Below are 14,924 nucleotides of genomic sequence, written 5' to 3'. Positions count from 1 at the left end.
CTTTTCCTCCTTTCCTCCCCCTGCTTTTCTGGAAGAAATAGCATTGAACTGAAACTTACTAGACCTGCATTCCATCTCCAGTGATGCCAGTAACTGGCTGTGTGACCTTGAGCAAATACATTAACTTTGCTGGAACTGGTTTCTCATCTGTCCGGGGATTGAAGCAGTACACTCCTAAGGTCCCCGGTCATCCTAGCAGCTTCATTGCCCTCCCGTTGGACTCACGCTTTCCCCTTTTCTCTCACATACAGGGGCAGCTTCAGCAGCGGGTCTCCTTTACCTGCGCACGTGGGCAGCTGCTGTTTCCGGCTGTGTGCTGGCCGTCTTCACGGGGTCCATGTGGCCTCAGGTGCTTAGACACCTGGTTAACTTAGGGACGAGCCCTGGAGAAACCATGACTGTTGCCATGGTAGTTTATCTTCTAGAAATATTTTTCTGTGCATGGTGCACAGCTTTTAAGTTTGTCCCAGGAGGTGTCTACGCTAGAGAAAAATCTGATGTGCTTTTGGGTGAGTGCATTTAAAAGGTCTGGATTACAGGATCTGCTGGAAAATATCCCTGAGAACTTGCCAGGATTTAGCACTTCACATGACTGGGGAAAATAAACAGGACGATCTTCCTTTCTTAGTAAAATAGATTCTCTTGGTAAAAACAAAGAAACAAAACCTTGAAAGAGGTCTAAATTTTAAATTAAAGGAAATATCTTAATTCATTAGCGCATTTCAGAAACGTTTATTATTCTGAAGGCCTTTTAAATGAATTGGTTGGGAAAAACATTTACTCTATAATAAAGTATCAACTGTGTAACACTTGTAATTATATGATATATTAGTATTAGGAAAAGGTATGATTATGATGCCCAAGTTGCTTCAGTAGAAGGCTCATAAATATACCTAGGGATTGTGGTTTTTTTGGGTTATCTTGAATTTTATTTATCATATTTTTAATAATAATAAATATAAACACATGCATGTCTGTGTGTGTATTTAAATTTATCTTAGTGCAAATGGTATTATCTTAGTGCAAATGGTAAATTCCAAAATCATGGATTAAATGCATTTCCCATTTCTGTGGTTATGAACTCCCATGCAAAATTAAAATCTCATAAGCTTAGCTCAGTTTAATATTTTAAAAATTGTCTCTAGTCATAATGAAATTACTGATGTATACACAAATTAAATGTTGCTGATCATTTTAAAGTTTAAGGCAAACATATCAAGTTTTTCCACAATAAAATCTTAGAAAATGAAGGGATAAGGATCCAGCTCTTATTTATTTGTGCATTCATTTTTCCATTTGTTCTTTTGTTCATTAAAAAAAAAAATGAGTTGATTCATGTACCTACCATGTTCCTAACACAGTGCCAGGTGCTGGGGGTGAAAACTCCGGGGTCCCTGCCTTCCTGGGACTTTAGTTCAGTGGGGAGACCCTGCAGATAAATGAGATAAATAGTTGTGAATATTCTGTGGGGCAAGTGTTGCATGGGAGGTGTGGTTTCTCCTTGTTTTATCCCTGTCCTCCTTTGTGCCCCTGATTTACATCCAGTTTCTCTGTACCTCTTGGCAGAAGCTTTCCTACCTCACTAACTAGATGTCTGTCAGGACAGGTTACTTTGGAAGATTCATTAAGCAACATACTCTCTTTTAGAAACAGCCTTTGAGAATTTGATATTTCTGGTTAATGCCCCAGCTCCCGCAAGTTAGAGACAGACAGTGCTGCATTTGCCCTTCGGTAATCTTGGCTTCCTGAACTTTGTATCTCTCTGGTTTCTTCCAGGTGAGTGTACTCTGTCCTGCTCTGTTTTCCTGCCTAATGCCCTGCTTTCTCTAACTCCAGCTTGCTTGGGGTTCTGCCAGGTGAAGAGAATGAGAAAGTAAGAGCCATTCTGTGCCTACGTCTGTCCCTGTAGAATGTTGTGACTTATTAACTTTTGGGTTCCTGCTTACTATATGGAATTATAGAACACTTCTTATTACAACTTCATACAACTGAGCACTTTTTGGTAGAGTTATATGATATTTGTGAGGCCACATAAACCAAGGAACATGGATGATGTTCAAAGTCACTTTTAATACAATTGAAAAGAATTTGTACTATATCTAAAATATCTGTAATCCCAGCAGATTGGGAGGCTGAGAGGCAGGAGGATTGTGAGTTCAAAGCCAGCCTCAGCAATTTATCAAGGCCCTAAGCAACTTAGTGAGATCCTGTCTCTAAATAAAATATAAAAAATGGGCTGGGGACATGGCTCAGTGGTTAAGTACCTCTGGGTTCAATCCCCAGTACAAAAAAAAGAAAAAAAGAAAAAGGAAAAAGAATAAGAACTATATATGCTCCACGGTGCTTCTCAACTTGGTGCATTCAAGGAAACAATTGAGCCCCCATTGCTGCTTAGAGTCTTTTCTCTTGGGCTCCCCTGTTCCTGCCCAGTCAACAGTCAGCAACAAGCACCATAGCAACCCAGCAACTAGGAAATGGGAAATTCAAGGCCATTCCTCATCAGGAAGAGGCTGGATCCTCTCATGTAGAGCTTGATTCCTATAATTCTACCTAATTTCTTAAGATTGCCCCTATTAATTGGAGTACTGCTAGAGTAATTGTTTAGGTACTGAGATAAATTAACTCAGTAACTGAATATCCAGGATATGTTCTTTTAAAGGAAATTTTGGCTCCTGGAATTTACCATTGGAAGGATTTTTCAGATTAACCTTTGATACATTCTTTCTCTTTTATACAGGAACCATGATGTTCATTATTGGGCTGAATATGTTATTTGGTTCTAAGAAAAACTTTGACTTTCTTCTTCAAACAAAAAACAGTCCGAAAATACTTTTCAGAAAGAGTGAAAAATACATGACACTTTGTAAGTATGGTTTCTCATTCTTTTAAAAAATGCTTATTATACAAATTTTTAGTCATGAAATTAGCAATGAAGCCTCATGTACCCTTCACCTAACTTCAACAATTGGCAATATTTTACTAATGATGTTAATAGCTATCTTCTCTCCTTCTATTAAGTATTTAAAGCAAGTCCCTGATATCATCTCATTTCAACCACAAATACTATTTACCAGTTTTATTTCACTTCTAACATAGATAAGATGGTTTAACAGGTACAATGTCCAAAATGCTTTTTTATAATAGTTGAGTCTATTTTCTCCATTTCTTGTTCTTTTTTTTTTTTTTTTTGCAGTGCTGGGGATTGAACCCAGGGCCTTGTGCTTGTGAGGCGAGCACTCTACCAACTGAGCTATTTCCCCAACCCCTCTTGTTCTCTTTTTTAAGGAGATTAAATATGTTAATATTTGGAATGTTGAACTAGAGACTCAAACATGAAATTCGCTGTCCAATATCTGCCTCATTTAAAATGAATTGGATTAAATAAAAATATCGAATGTATGCAACTTACAGATATAATAATTGTCATGTAGGATACAAAGACATGTGAACAATAGTCTCTATGCTCAGGAACTTGATACTTTACTGAAGGAGACAAAATACTATAGTATAAAGAGAAAACAACTACGTAGATTTTCAAAACATCTTTAAAATATATCTCACAAAGTAATAAGACTTTTATATAAAAACCATATACATTTCATTATAATTTGAAAAGATCATATTTAAATTTAGGGGAGATGAGTTTTTTTGTGTGTGTGTCCCTGAGGTTTTGGTGTGTCCTTTAAAACCAAGATTTGGCAGTTTTTGTTTGTAACTGTTTTTGTTAAGAACTGTAATTATTTTATTCATTCATTAAATTCAGGCATTTGGAAAAGTTTATTTACAGAGCTTTTACAAAATAGACTTTGATTTTTTTAGAACAGTTTCAGGTTTACAGCAAAATTCAGTGGAAGGTTCAGAGAATTCCCATATACCTGTGCCTCTGCACACATAAGCCATTCCCACTATGAAAATTACTAACTGGAGAGACAAATTTGTCACAATCAAGGTTGTGTCAACATGTCCTCCATCACTCGAAGTCTGCAGTTTGCATTAGGGTTTACTCCTGGTGTTGTGCATTTTGTAGGCATTGAGAAGTGTACAAGATACATTCACTATTAGAACATCATTCACAAGAGTCTTGCTGCCCCAAGCACCTGCTGTGCTCCACCCAATAAGCCACCCCTGAACTCCTGGCAATCTCTGATCTTTTAACTGTTTCCATTTTTTTGTCTTTTCCAGAAAGCCAAACTTTGTCTTTTGAGTTTAATCTATTTTTCTAGTGATTTCTAGTATTATGATTCATTTCCATCATCTTTGTCTTTTCACTTTCACAGGTACATTTTTTTCCTTCTTGATTTCTTTTGCTTTGATTAGGTTTTCATTTTTTGTTCACACCTTTCCTTCCACCTCCTCTCTCTCTCTCTCTCTCTCTACCTCCTTCCCTTTTTTCTTCCTCCTCTACCCATCCTCTTTCTCCTTCAGAGATAGAACCCAGGGGCACTTAACCACTGAGCCACATCCCCAGCCCTTTTTATTTTTTATTTTGAGAAATGTTCTCACTTAGCTGCTCAGGGACTTCCTAAGTTGCTGAGACTGGCCTTGAGTTTGAAATCCTCCTGCCTCAGCCTTCTGAGCTGCTGGGATTACAGGCATGCACCATCATACCTGGCCCCCCTCCTCTTTCTGGTTTAGAAATTATACCTTCAGTTTCTATTTTTCAGTGGTTGGTTGTTTTTGTCTCAGCACCATGAAAATATTACTGCTTTCTGGTTTGACTTTTGCTGTTGATAAGTGAGCTGTCGTGTAACGGTTGTGTCTTCGGAGATAAGCAGTCTTTTCTCTCTGGCAGCTCTTAACATTTTTCTCTGTGTTAGTATTCCACAGTTTCACTATGATATATCTAGATGTGGATTTTTTCCCCCCTTCTACCTTGGAAGTCTTTGGGCTTTATGAATCTGAAGAGTCATGTCTTTTATCAATTCTGGAAAATTCTCAGCATTATTTCTGCAAATATTGACTCTTTCCTGTTCTTTGTCCTCATTCCTTTCAACTCCAGTTGGTTATGTGTTCAAATTTCTTCTGTGCTCCAGGTCTTGAGACCACTTTGCTTTTTTACTACCTCTGTTTCTATGCTGCCCTTTATACTAATTCTCCATTCAGCTTTGTCTAAAATGCTCTTTGTCTTGTTCATAATTTTGATTTCAGTTATTATAATGATTTTTATTCCTAGAAGTCTATTTGGTTTTCTTTTACCAATTTTCCTTATCGCTTATTTTAATCTCACGTTCCTTAGTCATACTTTTATTTTTTTGATTCTGAACTTATCGGAAGTCTTTGTGGGCTTGATTCTGCAGTATGTCTTTTCCTGCTGGTTCCCGTGTAGATTTGATTTCTTGTAGATTTTATGATTTACTTTTACTTTAAGTTCTTGGTCCTTGGAACATGTATAGAGAATATTTTTTGAAACTTGAGTTTAAAGTGTGGGTTATGCATATATGTCATGCATGAATATGAACCCAAGAATGAGACGGTCACACAAACTCCTTAGCCCATAGGTTTAGTAATTTTGTAAAAAAAAAAAATTTACTTTTAAGAAAACAAATTTAGTTTCTTTTAGATAATCATTTCTTCTTTCTATTTAGTTTTGTGGCTGCTTGTTGGTGTGGGGTTGTTGGGATTAGGACTACGACATAAAACCTATGAGAGGAAATTGGGCAAAGGGGTAAGTAATTAAAACTTTTGAAATAGAATTTTACATGATATGTGTATATACAGATATTTTTAGACTATTTTGATCGAATACTAGACCTGGATCTAATGGCTTTAGAACACTGGGCCCCATTTCCTTAACCCTTGGATCACAGACTGATGATTTTATAGGCTTATTTTATGAAGTTGTGTTATTGAGATAGGATAAACTAATATATCAGAGGGATACTGCTCATGATTTTGTTGTATGGTGTTCTTTTTACCATTAATTATTTACCATGTCTAAACTATGAAATTAGAATTTATGTTATAACTGGTAGATATTTCTGAAGAGAGCAATGTGAAATTCTTTGATTTCGGAAAAATCTTACAGACAGTTCTTGATTTTGCAGATGATGTGTAGCTTGTGTACTGATGGGGATGGAAGTTTTCTTCTCATTTTTCTCTCTTGCTATCTGTAGTTTTAAATGTTTTGATGTCCCCTTTTTTTGTATAAAAGTGAGTAGAATTGAGAGTAATTCATTGCAATGCTCTACTTGCTACCTACTCATTAAAAGTTCTTTGTATTCGATAATGAAGCCAGAGTTACAATTTTGGCTAATATAGAATTGTATGGTTAACTGAATTCAGCAATCTGTTCAACCAGGAAAAATTTGATATGAAATACAAAGCTATACTGAGGGTGGAGACCATGTTTCCTTTTTTCTTTTTTTCATTTCTGAATTCCCAGTACCACTTCACTGAGTGCTTGGAGCATATTCAGAACTCAGTTAATTATTTCTTTTTTTTCTCCCTGACTTCTTCTCTTTCTTCTGCCTCCTCCCTTCATCTCTTTTGAGTGCTGGGGATCAAACCCAGAGCCTTGCTCAGTCACTGTTTCTTACTAAGAAGATAATAGTGCATCATCACTATGTGATCTCTTCCTTGTGACTTTTTAGTTGTTAGTCTTTATTGCTGCACTTTATGTCTATCAGAAGAGGACACTTGAGAGCCAAGATGGCGGACTAGAGGGTGGCTGCATTTCACGTTGCTCCAGGACGCAAGATTCAAAAGAGGAGATAGTGAGAGACTTGGGACCAACTCAAAGCCGCCGGGTGAGTCTCTCCTGTTGGGGAGGCGTCCCGGATGGGGCGGTAGCCCCGGAACGCAGGGAATTTGTGAAGTGGAGTTGCTCGGCGAGACGCCCCTCCCCCCACTGGAGTGGTGAACGCGGACAACTGGGATCATCGTAGAGGAGGCGGCTCAGCACAGCGCTTGGACTCGGAGCAACCACTGGGGCTCCGGGCGGCTGCCTGAGGAGGAGCTGCGTGGCGAGCTGTTTAGACCCAGAACGACCGCTTCTGAACACCGGGGGGTTGCCCGGAGGAAGAGGAGAAGCCCGGCGGGTTGCTTGGTCTAGGAGTGACTGCATCAGAGCCACAGGCGGTTGCCAGAGGAGGAGCTGCGTGGTGAGCTGTTTGAACTCAGAGCGAGCACTCCTGAACACCGGGGGGCTGCCCGGAGGAAGAGGAGGAGCGCGGCGGGACGCTTGGTCTAGGAGTGACTGCATCAGAGCCACAGGCAGTTGCCAGAGGAGGAGCCGCGTGGCGAGCTGTTTGAACTCAGAACAACTGCTCCAGAACACTGGTGGCCTGCCTGGAGGAGGAGAGCGGTGGGACACTTGGTCTAGGAGTGACTGCATCAGAGCCACAGGTGGTTGCCAGAGGAGGAGGCGAGTGGTGAGTTGATTGGACTAAAAGCGACCGCTCCTGGACACCGGTGGCCTGCCTGGAGGAGGAGCGTGGTGAGTCACTTGGTCTCGGAGCCACCGCTCCTGAACACCCAGGGGGCTACCCCAAGGAGGAGGAGGAGGAACAGGGCGGGTCACTTGGACTTGGAGTGACTGCCTAGGGCTACGGGTGGTTGGCAGGAGGAGGAGACCCGAAGTGAGTTGTTTGGACTCCTAGTGACTGCTTCGGAAACCGGGCGGCTGTCCGGAGGAGGAGGTGTGTGGCGGGTCTCTGGGTCTCGGAGCTATTGTGCGGGGCTCCAGGTGGTGGCTCAGAGGAGGGGCTGCATAGCCAGGCGATTGGTGCAGAGCAGGGTCCCAGGAGCTAGGTGGCTTCTTGCTGGAAGAGTCGCACAGAGACACGCCTAGGGGCGGAGCGAAGTTTCCAGGACTGCGGGCAGATTCTCTGGGAGAGGCAGCCTAGGGAGACTCGCCTGCGAAGGGTGAGGCTCCCAGGCCCAGGACGTAGGTCTGGGCCCCTGGGATCATTGCAGAGGAAGACAGCCCAGCCCAGGTGGTAGTTGTAGATTGAGGGGAACCTCTAGGAGGGCAACTGACCAGCGAGACGTCCCCACCGAGTGAGTCTTCCCGGCCAGGGGGGGTTTTCCCACAGGGACAGTAAAACCAGAGACACAGGCACAAACAGGCCTTGCCTCAGCCCGCAGTCTAGTTCCCCATTGGATGACCATTGGTCAACAAGTGGAGGCACCTCTGCCCACTAGCAGGGAATATACGCCACCTGAGGGTCACCACCCCTAGAGAGGCAGCTTCTTCGTGGAGCTCTGCATTATCAACCTCCTCCAAGACTTCAGGCTACTGAAGGATAAGAGGGGATATACTAGCAATCTTCAGGGACATTATAAGTTGATAGAGGAAATCTGCAATATCTTAATGACCCACTGATTCCTGAACAATATGAGAAAACAAGGGAAGAAAATGCCCCAAACAAATCTAGATGTTACATCAATAAAATCCAACGACAGCATGGCAGAAGAAATGACAGAAAGGGAGTTCAGAATGTACATAATTAAAATGATTAGGGAAGCAAACGATGAGATGAAAGAGCAAATGCAGGCATTGAACTATCGCACCAATCGACAGTTAACAGAGCAAATTCAGGAAGCAAAAGATCATTTCAATAAAGAGTTAGAGATATTGAAAAAAAACCAAACAGAAATCCTTGAAATGAAGGAAACAATAAACCAAATTAAGAACTCCATAGAAAGCATAACCAATAGGATAGAACAGCTGGAAGACAGAACTTCAGATATTGAAGACAAAATATTTAACCTCGAAAACAAAGTTGAACAAACAGAGAAGATGGTGAGAAATCATGAACAGAATCTCCAAGAACTATGGGATATCATGAAAAGGCCAAATTTGAGAATTATTGGGATTGAGGAAGGCTTAGAGAAACAAACCAAAGGAATGAACAATCTATTTGAAGAAATAATATCAGAAAATTTCCCAAATCTGAAGAATGAAATGGAAAATCAAGTCCAAGAGGCTTATAGGACTCCAAATACACAAAATTACAACAGACCCACACCAAGGCATGTTATAATGAAAATACCTAACATACAAAATAAAGACAGAATTTTAAAGGCTGTGAGAGAAAAGAACCAAATTACATTCAGGGGGAAGCCAATACGGATATCAGCAGATTTTTCAATCCAGACCCTAAAAGCTAGAAGGGCCTGGAACAACATTTTTCAAGCTCTGAAAGAAAATGGATGCCAACCAAGAATCTTATACCCAGCAAAACTTACCTTCAAATTTGACGATGAAATAAAATCATTCCATGATAAACAAAAGCTAAAAGAATTTACAAAAAGAAAGCCAGCATTACAGAACATTCTCAGCAAAATATTTCATGAGGAAGAGATAAAAAACAAAGAAGCAAATCAGCAAAGGGAGGAATTATCCTAAAGGAACTGTCAAATAAAGGAGGAACCAAGATGTGTCAAAAATTTTAAATATGAACCAAATGACTGGGAATACAAATCATATCTCAATAATAACCCTGAATGTTAATGACCTGAATTCATCAATCAAAAGACATAGACTGGCAGATTGGATTAAAAAGAAAGATCCAACAATATGCTGCCTGCAAGAGACTCACCTCATAGAAAGAGATACCCATAGACTAAAGGTGAAAGGATGGGGAAAAACATACCATGCACATGGACTCAGCAAAAAAGCTGGAGTATCCATCCTCATTTCAGATAATGTGGACTTCAAGCCAATGTTAGTCAGAAGGGATAAAGAAGGACATTTCATACTGCTTAAGGGAAGCATAAATCAGCAAGATATAACAATCATAAACATCTATGCCCCAAACAGTGGCTCATCCATGTATGTTAAACAAATCCTTCTCAATTTTAGAAACCAAATAGACCATAACACAATAATACTAGGTGATTTTAACACGCCTCTCTCACCACTGGACAGATCTTCCAACAAAAATTGAACAAAGAAACCATAGATCTCAATAACACAATCAATAATTTAGACTTAACAGACATTTATAGAATATACCATCCAACCAAGAGCGAATACACTTTCTTCTCGGCAGCACATGGATCCTTCTCTAAAATAGACCATATATTATGCCACAAAGCTAATGTCAGCAAATACAAGAAGATAGAGACACTACCTTGTATTCTATCAGATCATAATGGATTGAAGTTACAAATTAATGAAAGAGTAAAAAACAGAAACTACTCCAACACCTGGAGATTAAACAATATGCTATTATATGATGAATGGATAACAGAAGATATTAGGAAGGAAATTAAAAAATTCTTAGAGGTAAATGAGAACAAAGAAACATCATATCAAAATCTCTGGGACAGTATGAAAGCGGTACTTAGAGGAAGATTTATTTCATGGAGCGCATTTAATAAAAGAAGTAAAACTCAAAAAATAAATGACCTAACACTACAGCTCAAAGCCTTAGAAAAAGAAGAACAGACCAACACCAAAAGTAGTAGAAGACAGGAAATAGTTAAACTCAGAGCTGAAATCAACGAAATTGAAACGAAAGAAACAATACAAAAAATTGACAAAATAAATAGTTGGTTCTTTGAAAAAATAAACAAAATTGATAAACCTTTAGCCACACTAACAAAGAGAAGATGAGAGAAAACCCAAATCACTAAAATTCGGAATGAACAAGGAAATATCACAACAGACACGACTGAAATACAAAACATAATTAGAAGCTATGGTGAAAATCTATACTCCAACAAAATAGAAAATTTCGAAGACATCAACAGGTTTCTAGAGACATATGAATTGCCTAAACTGAACGAGGAGGACATACACAATTTAAGTAGACCAATTTCAAGTAATGAAATAGAAGAAGTCATCAAAAGCCTACCAACAAAGAAAAATCCAGGACCAGATGGGTTCTCAGCCGAGTTCTACAAAACTTTTAAAGAAGAGCTCATTCCAATACTTCTCAAAGTATTCCAGAAAATAGAAGAGGAGGGAACTCTCCCAAACTCATTCTATGAAGCCAATATTACCCTGATTCCTAAACCAGACAGAGACACATCAAGGAAAGAAAATTTCAGACCAATATCCTTAATGAACATCGACGCAAAAATTCTCAACAAAATTTTAGCAAATCGCATACAAAAACATATTAAAAAGATAGTGCACCATGATCAAGTGGGTTTCATCCCAGGGATGCAAGGTTGGTTCAACATCAGGAAATCAATAAATGTCATTCACCATATCAATAGACTTAAAGTCAAGAATCACATGATTATTTCGATAGATGCAGAAAAAGCATTTGATAAAATACAGCACCCCTTCATGCTCAAAACACTAGAAAAAATAGGGATAGTGGGAACATTCCTTAACATTGTAAAGGCCATCTACGCTAAACCCATGGCTAATATCATTCTAAATGGTGAAAAACTGAAAGCATTCCCTCTAAAAACTGGAACAAGGCAGGGATGCCCTCTTTCACCACTTCTATTCAATATCGTCCTTGAAACTCTAGCCAGAGCAATTAGACAGACCAAAGAAATTAAAGGGATACCAATAGGAAAAGAAGAACTCAAACTATCCCTATTTGCTGATGATATGATGGTATACTTAGAGGAACCAGGAAATTCCACCAGAAAACTTTTAGATCTCATAAGTGAATTCAGTAAAGTAGCGGGATATAAGATCAATGTACATAAATCTAAGGCATTTTTATACATAAGCAATGAATCTTCAGAAAGAGAAATTAGGAAAACTACCCCATTCACAATAGCTTCAAAAAAAATAAAGTATTTGGGAATCAATCTCACAAAAGAGGTGAAAGACCTCTACAATGAGAACTACAGAACACTAAAGAAAGAAATTAAAGAAAACCTTAGAAGATGGAAAGATCTCCCATGTTCTTGGATAGGAAGAATTAATATTGTCAAAATGGCCATACTACCAAAAGTGCTATACAGATTCAATGCAATTCCAATTAAAATCCCAATGATGTACCTTACAGAAATAGAGTAAGCAATTATGAAATTCATCTGGAAGAATAAAAAACCCAGAATAGCTAAAGCAATCCTTGGCAGAAAGAGTGAAGCAGGGGGTATTGCAATACCAGATCTTCAACTCTACTACAAAGCAATAGTAACAAAAACAGCATGGTATTGGTACCAAAATAGAAAGGTGGATCAATGGTACAGAATAGAGGACACGGACACAAACCCAAATAAATACAATTTTCTCATACTAGACAAAGGAGCCAAAAATATGCAATGGAGAAAAGATAGCCTCTTCAACAAATGGTGCTGGGAAAATTGGAAATCCATATGCAACACAATGAAACTAAACCCATATCTCTCACCATGCACGAAACTAAACTCAAAATGGATTAAGGATCTCGGAATCAGACCAGACACCTTGCATCTTATAGAAGAAAAAGTAGGTCCAGAGCTTCAACATGTCGGCTTAGGACCAGACTTCCTCAACAGGACTCCCATAGCACAAGAAATAAAAGCAAGAATTAATAACTGGGATAGATTCAAACTAAAAAGCTTTCTCTCAGCAAAGGAAACTATCAGCAATGCGAAGAAAGAGCCTACAGAGTGGGAGAAAATCTTTGCCAATCATACTTCAGATAGAGCGCTAATCTCCAGAATCTATAAAGAAGTCAAAAAACTCTACACCAAGAATGTAAATAATCCAATTGACAAATGGGCTAAAGAAATGAATAGACACTTCACAGAAGAAGATATACAAGCAATCAACAAACATATGGAAAAATGTTCAACATCTCTAGTAATAAGAGAAATGCAAATCAAAACCACCCTAAGATTCCATCTCACCCCAATTAGAATGGCGATTATCAAGAATACAAGCAACAACAGGTGTTGGCGAGGATGTGGGGAGAAAGGTACACTCTTACATTGCTGGTGGGGCTGCAAATTAGTGCAGCCACTCTGGAAAGCAGTGTGGAGATTCCTTAGAAAACTTGGAATGGAACCACCATTTGACCCAGCTATCCCACTCCTTGGCCTATACCCAAAGGACTTAAAATCAGCATATTACAGAGATACAGCCACATCAATGTTCATAGCTGCTCAGTTCACAATAGCCAGATTGTGGAACCAACCTAGATGTCCTTCAATTGATGAATGGATAAAGAAAATGTGGTATATATATACAATGGAATATTACTCAGCCATAAAGAATGATAAAATTATGGCATTCGCAGGCAAATGGATGAAACTGGAGAATATCATGCTAAGTGAGATAAGCCAATCTCAAAAAACCAAAGGAAGAATGATATCGCTAATAAGTGGATGATGACACATAATGGGGGGTGGGAAGGGTTAGTGTTGGGGTTGGAGTTGGGTTTAGGGAGGGGGGCAGGAATGGAGGAAGGAAGGACTGTATAGATGGAGGGGAGGGATGGGAGGGGAGGGGGGGAAGGGAAAAAAATGGCAGAATGAATCAAACAACATTACCCTATGTAAATTTATGATTACACAAATGGTATGCCTTTACTCCATGTACAGACATAGAAACAACATGTATCCCATTTGTTTACAATAAAAAAAAAAAAAAACAAATAGTAGGCAAAAAAAAAAAAAAAAAGGACACTTGATATCGACCAGAAATTTAAAAAAAAAAATTTTATTACTTGGTGTATGAATTCATTTTGAAAAGAATTGTTTGAATTGGATTTAATACCTATTCATTCATTCATTTATTCATTTGCAAAAGTTTATTGAATTTTTTTCCAAGAAATTATTCTTTAATATTCTTTAACAAACTTCACAGTAAGTATGAATGTGCAACCAGGTTTGATCAGTTCTTTTTGTTTATGAATCTAAGTCATAAAATTTAAATAAACATAATGGTTTGGTAATATTTTATAGTAATTTGAATGACAGCATATGCTAAGGGGTGAAAGACATAATAATGTCAAGGGCTTCCCATGTACTTTCTTTCCGTGCACTTTAGAACCTTTGATTTCAATAGAGGTGAAGTGACTTGTCCAAGGCCTCACAGTAAATTAATAAGCAAAAAGAAAAATTGAGCTTGCATATTAGAAAGTAGATACTTGCTATAATTTGATGTGCCTGGTGCCAGGGATACAGAGGTAAAGAAGCTGGATGAGGTCCCTCCCCTACCAGCATTTGCATTGAGTATGGAAGAATAGTATTCAGAGGAAAAAATAAAGAAAAGCAATCATTTTAGATTAGGCTGCTCTGAAGAAAATAGGATTATGGAGTCAAGGGTAACTGGATGGTTAGAGAAGGCTATTCTGAAGAGGTGACATTTAAAAGAAACTTGAAAGTTGAGAGAAAAATGGTTGTTCAGAGAGTTGGTATTTAGGCAGAGGAAACATGAATAAAGGACTAAGGGAGAACCACCCTGGTGTCTCTGAGGAGCATCAGGGTGAGGCTTTGGGGGAGTGATAGATGACGTTGGAGAGGCTGGTGAACTGCATCACACAGGGCCTCAGAGATGCCAGTGAAAAGTTCTGAGTTTGTTTTATTTGACTTGCAACAGAAATCACAGTGAAATGTCTCCAATAGCAGTGAAGAAAACAATGTATGTCAACTGGGAAGAATGGAAGATGGGGGTTGAGAGTGGAGACGGGCAGACGAGTCCCAAGGCTTTTTCAGTTGTCCAGGAGAGAGATGCTGGTAATTTTGACTAGTGTGGGGTTGTGGCATTAGAGAGAAGTGGAAAGATTTAGAGTATGTTTTGAAAGTAGAGCTTAGAGGATTGGCCAATGATTGGGTGTGGCTGGATGGGAACAGGAAGGAACCATGATGGCACCTGCATTTCTGACTTGAGCATCTCCATGGAGGGGGATGGCACTTGCTGAGAAGGAAAGAATGAAGGGACAACAGGTTTTGGGGTGGTGAAATCCAGAATTAAGTACAGATTTATGTTGGGTGGAAAAGAATAACTTCATGAATATAATGGTGGCTCTGGAAATCTCTGTTGATTCTGTGTTCCACTGCAATGGAAGTTCTTCATTCCA

The 14,924-nt window shown here is 39.1% G+C and overlaps 1 protein-coding gene across 1 annotated transcript in view; it reads left to right on the top strand.

Moving 5' to 3' along the window:
* Cwh43 (cell wall biogenesis 43 C-terminal homolog) overlaps positions 1–14,924 on the top strand; it is a 56,910-nt gene that overhangs the window by 14,911 nt on the left and 27,075 nt on the right. The window contains exons 7-9 of the mRNA XM_047567451.1: positions 252–509; positions 2,738–2,863; positions 5,586–5,665. Coding sequence (XP_047423407.1) covers positions 252–509; positions 2,738–2,863; positions 5,586–5,665 — 464 coding nt within the window. The remainder of the gene's footprint in view (positions 1–251; positions 510–2,737; positions 2,864–5,585; positions 5,666–14,924) is intronic.

This window comes from Sciurus carolinensis, chromosome 10 (genome assembly GCF_902686445.1).
Source record: "Sciurus carolinensis chromosome 10, mSciCar1.2, whole genome shotgun sequence".
Lineage (NCBI taxonomy): Eukaryota > Metazoa > Chordata > Mammalia > Rodentia > Sciuridae > Sciurus > Sciurus carolinensis.
The sequence above is the reverse complement of the archived record's forward strand: the minus strand, read 5'-3'. Positions and strand labels throughout refer to the sequence as shown.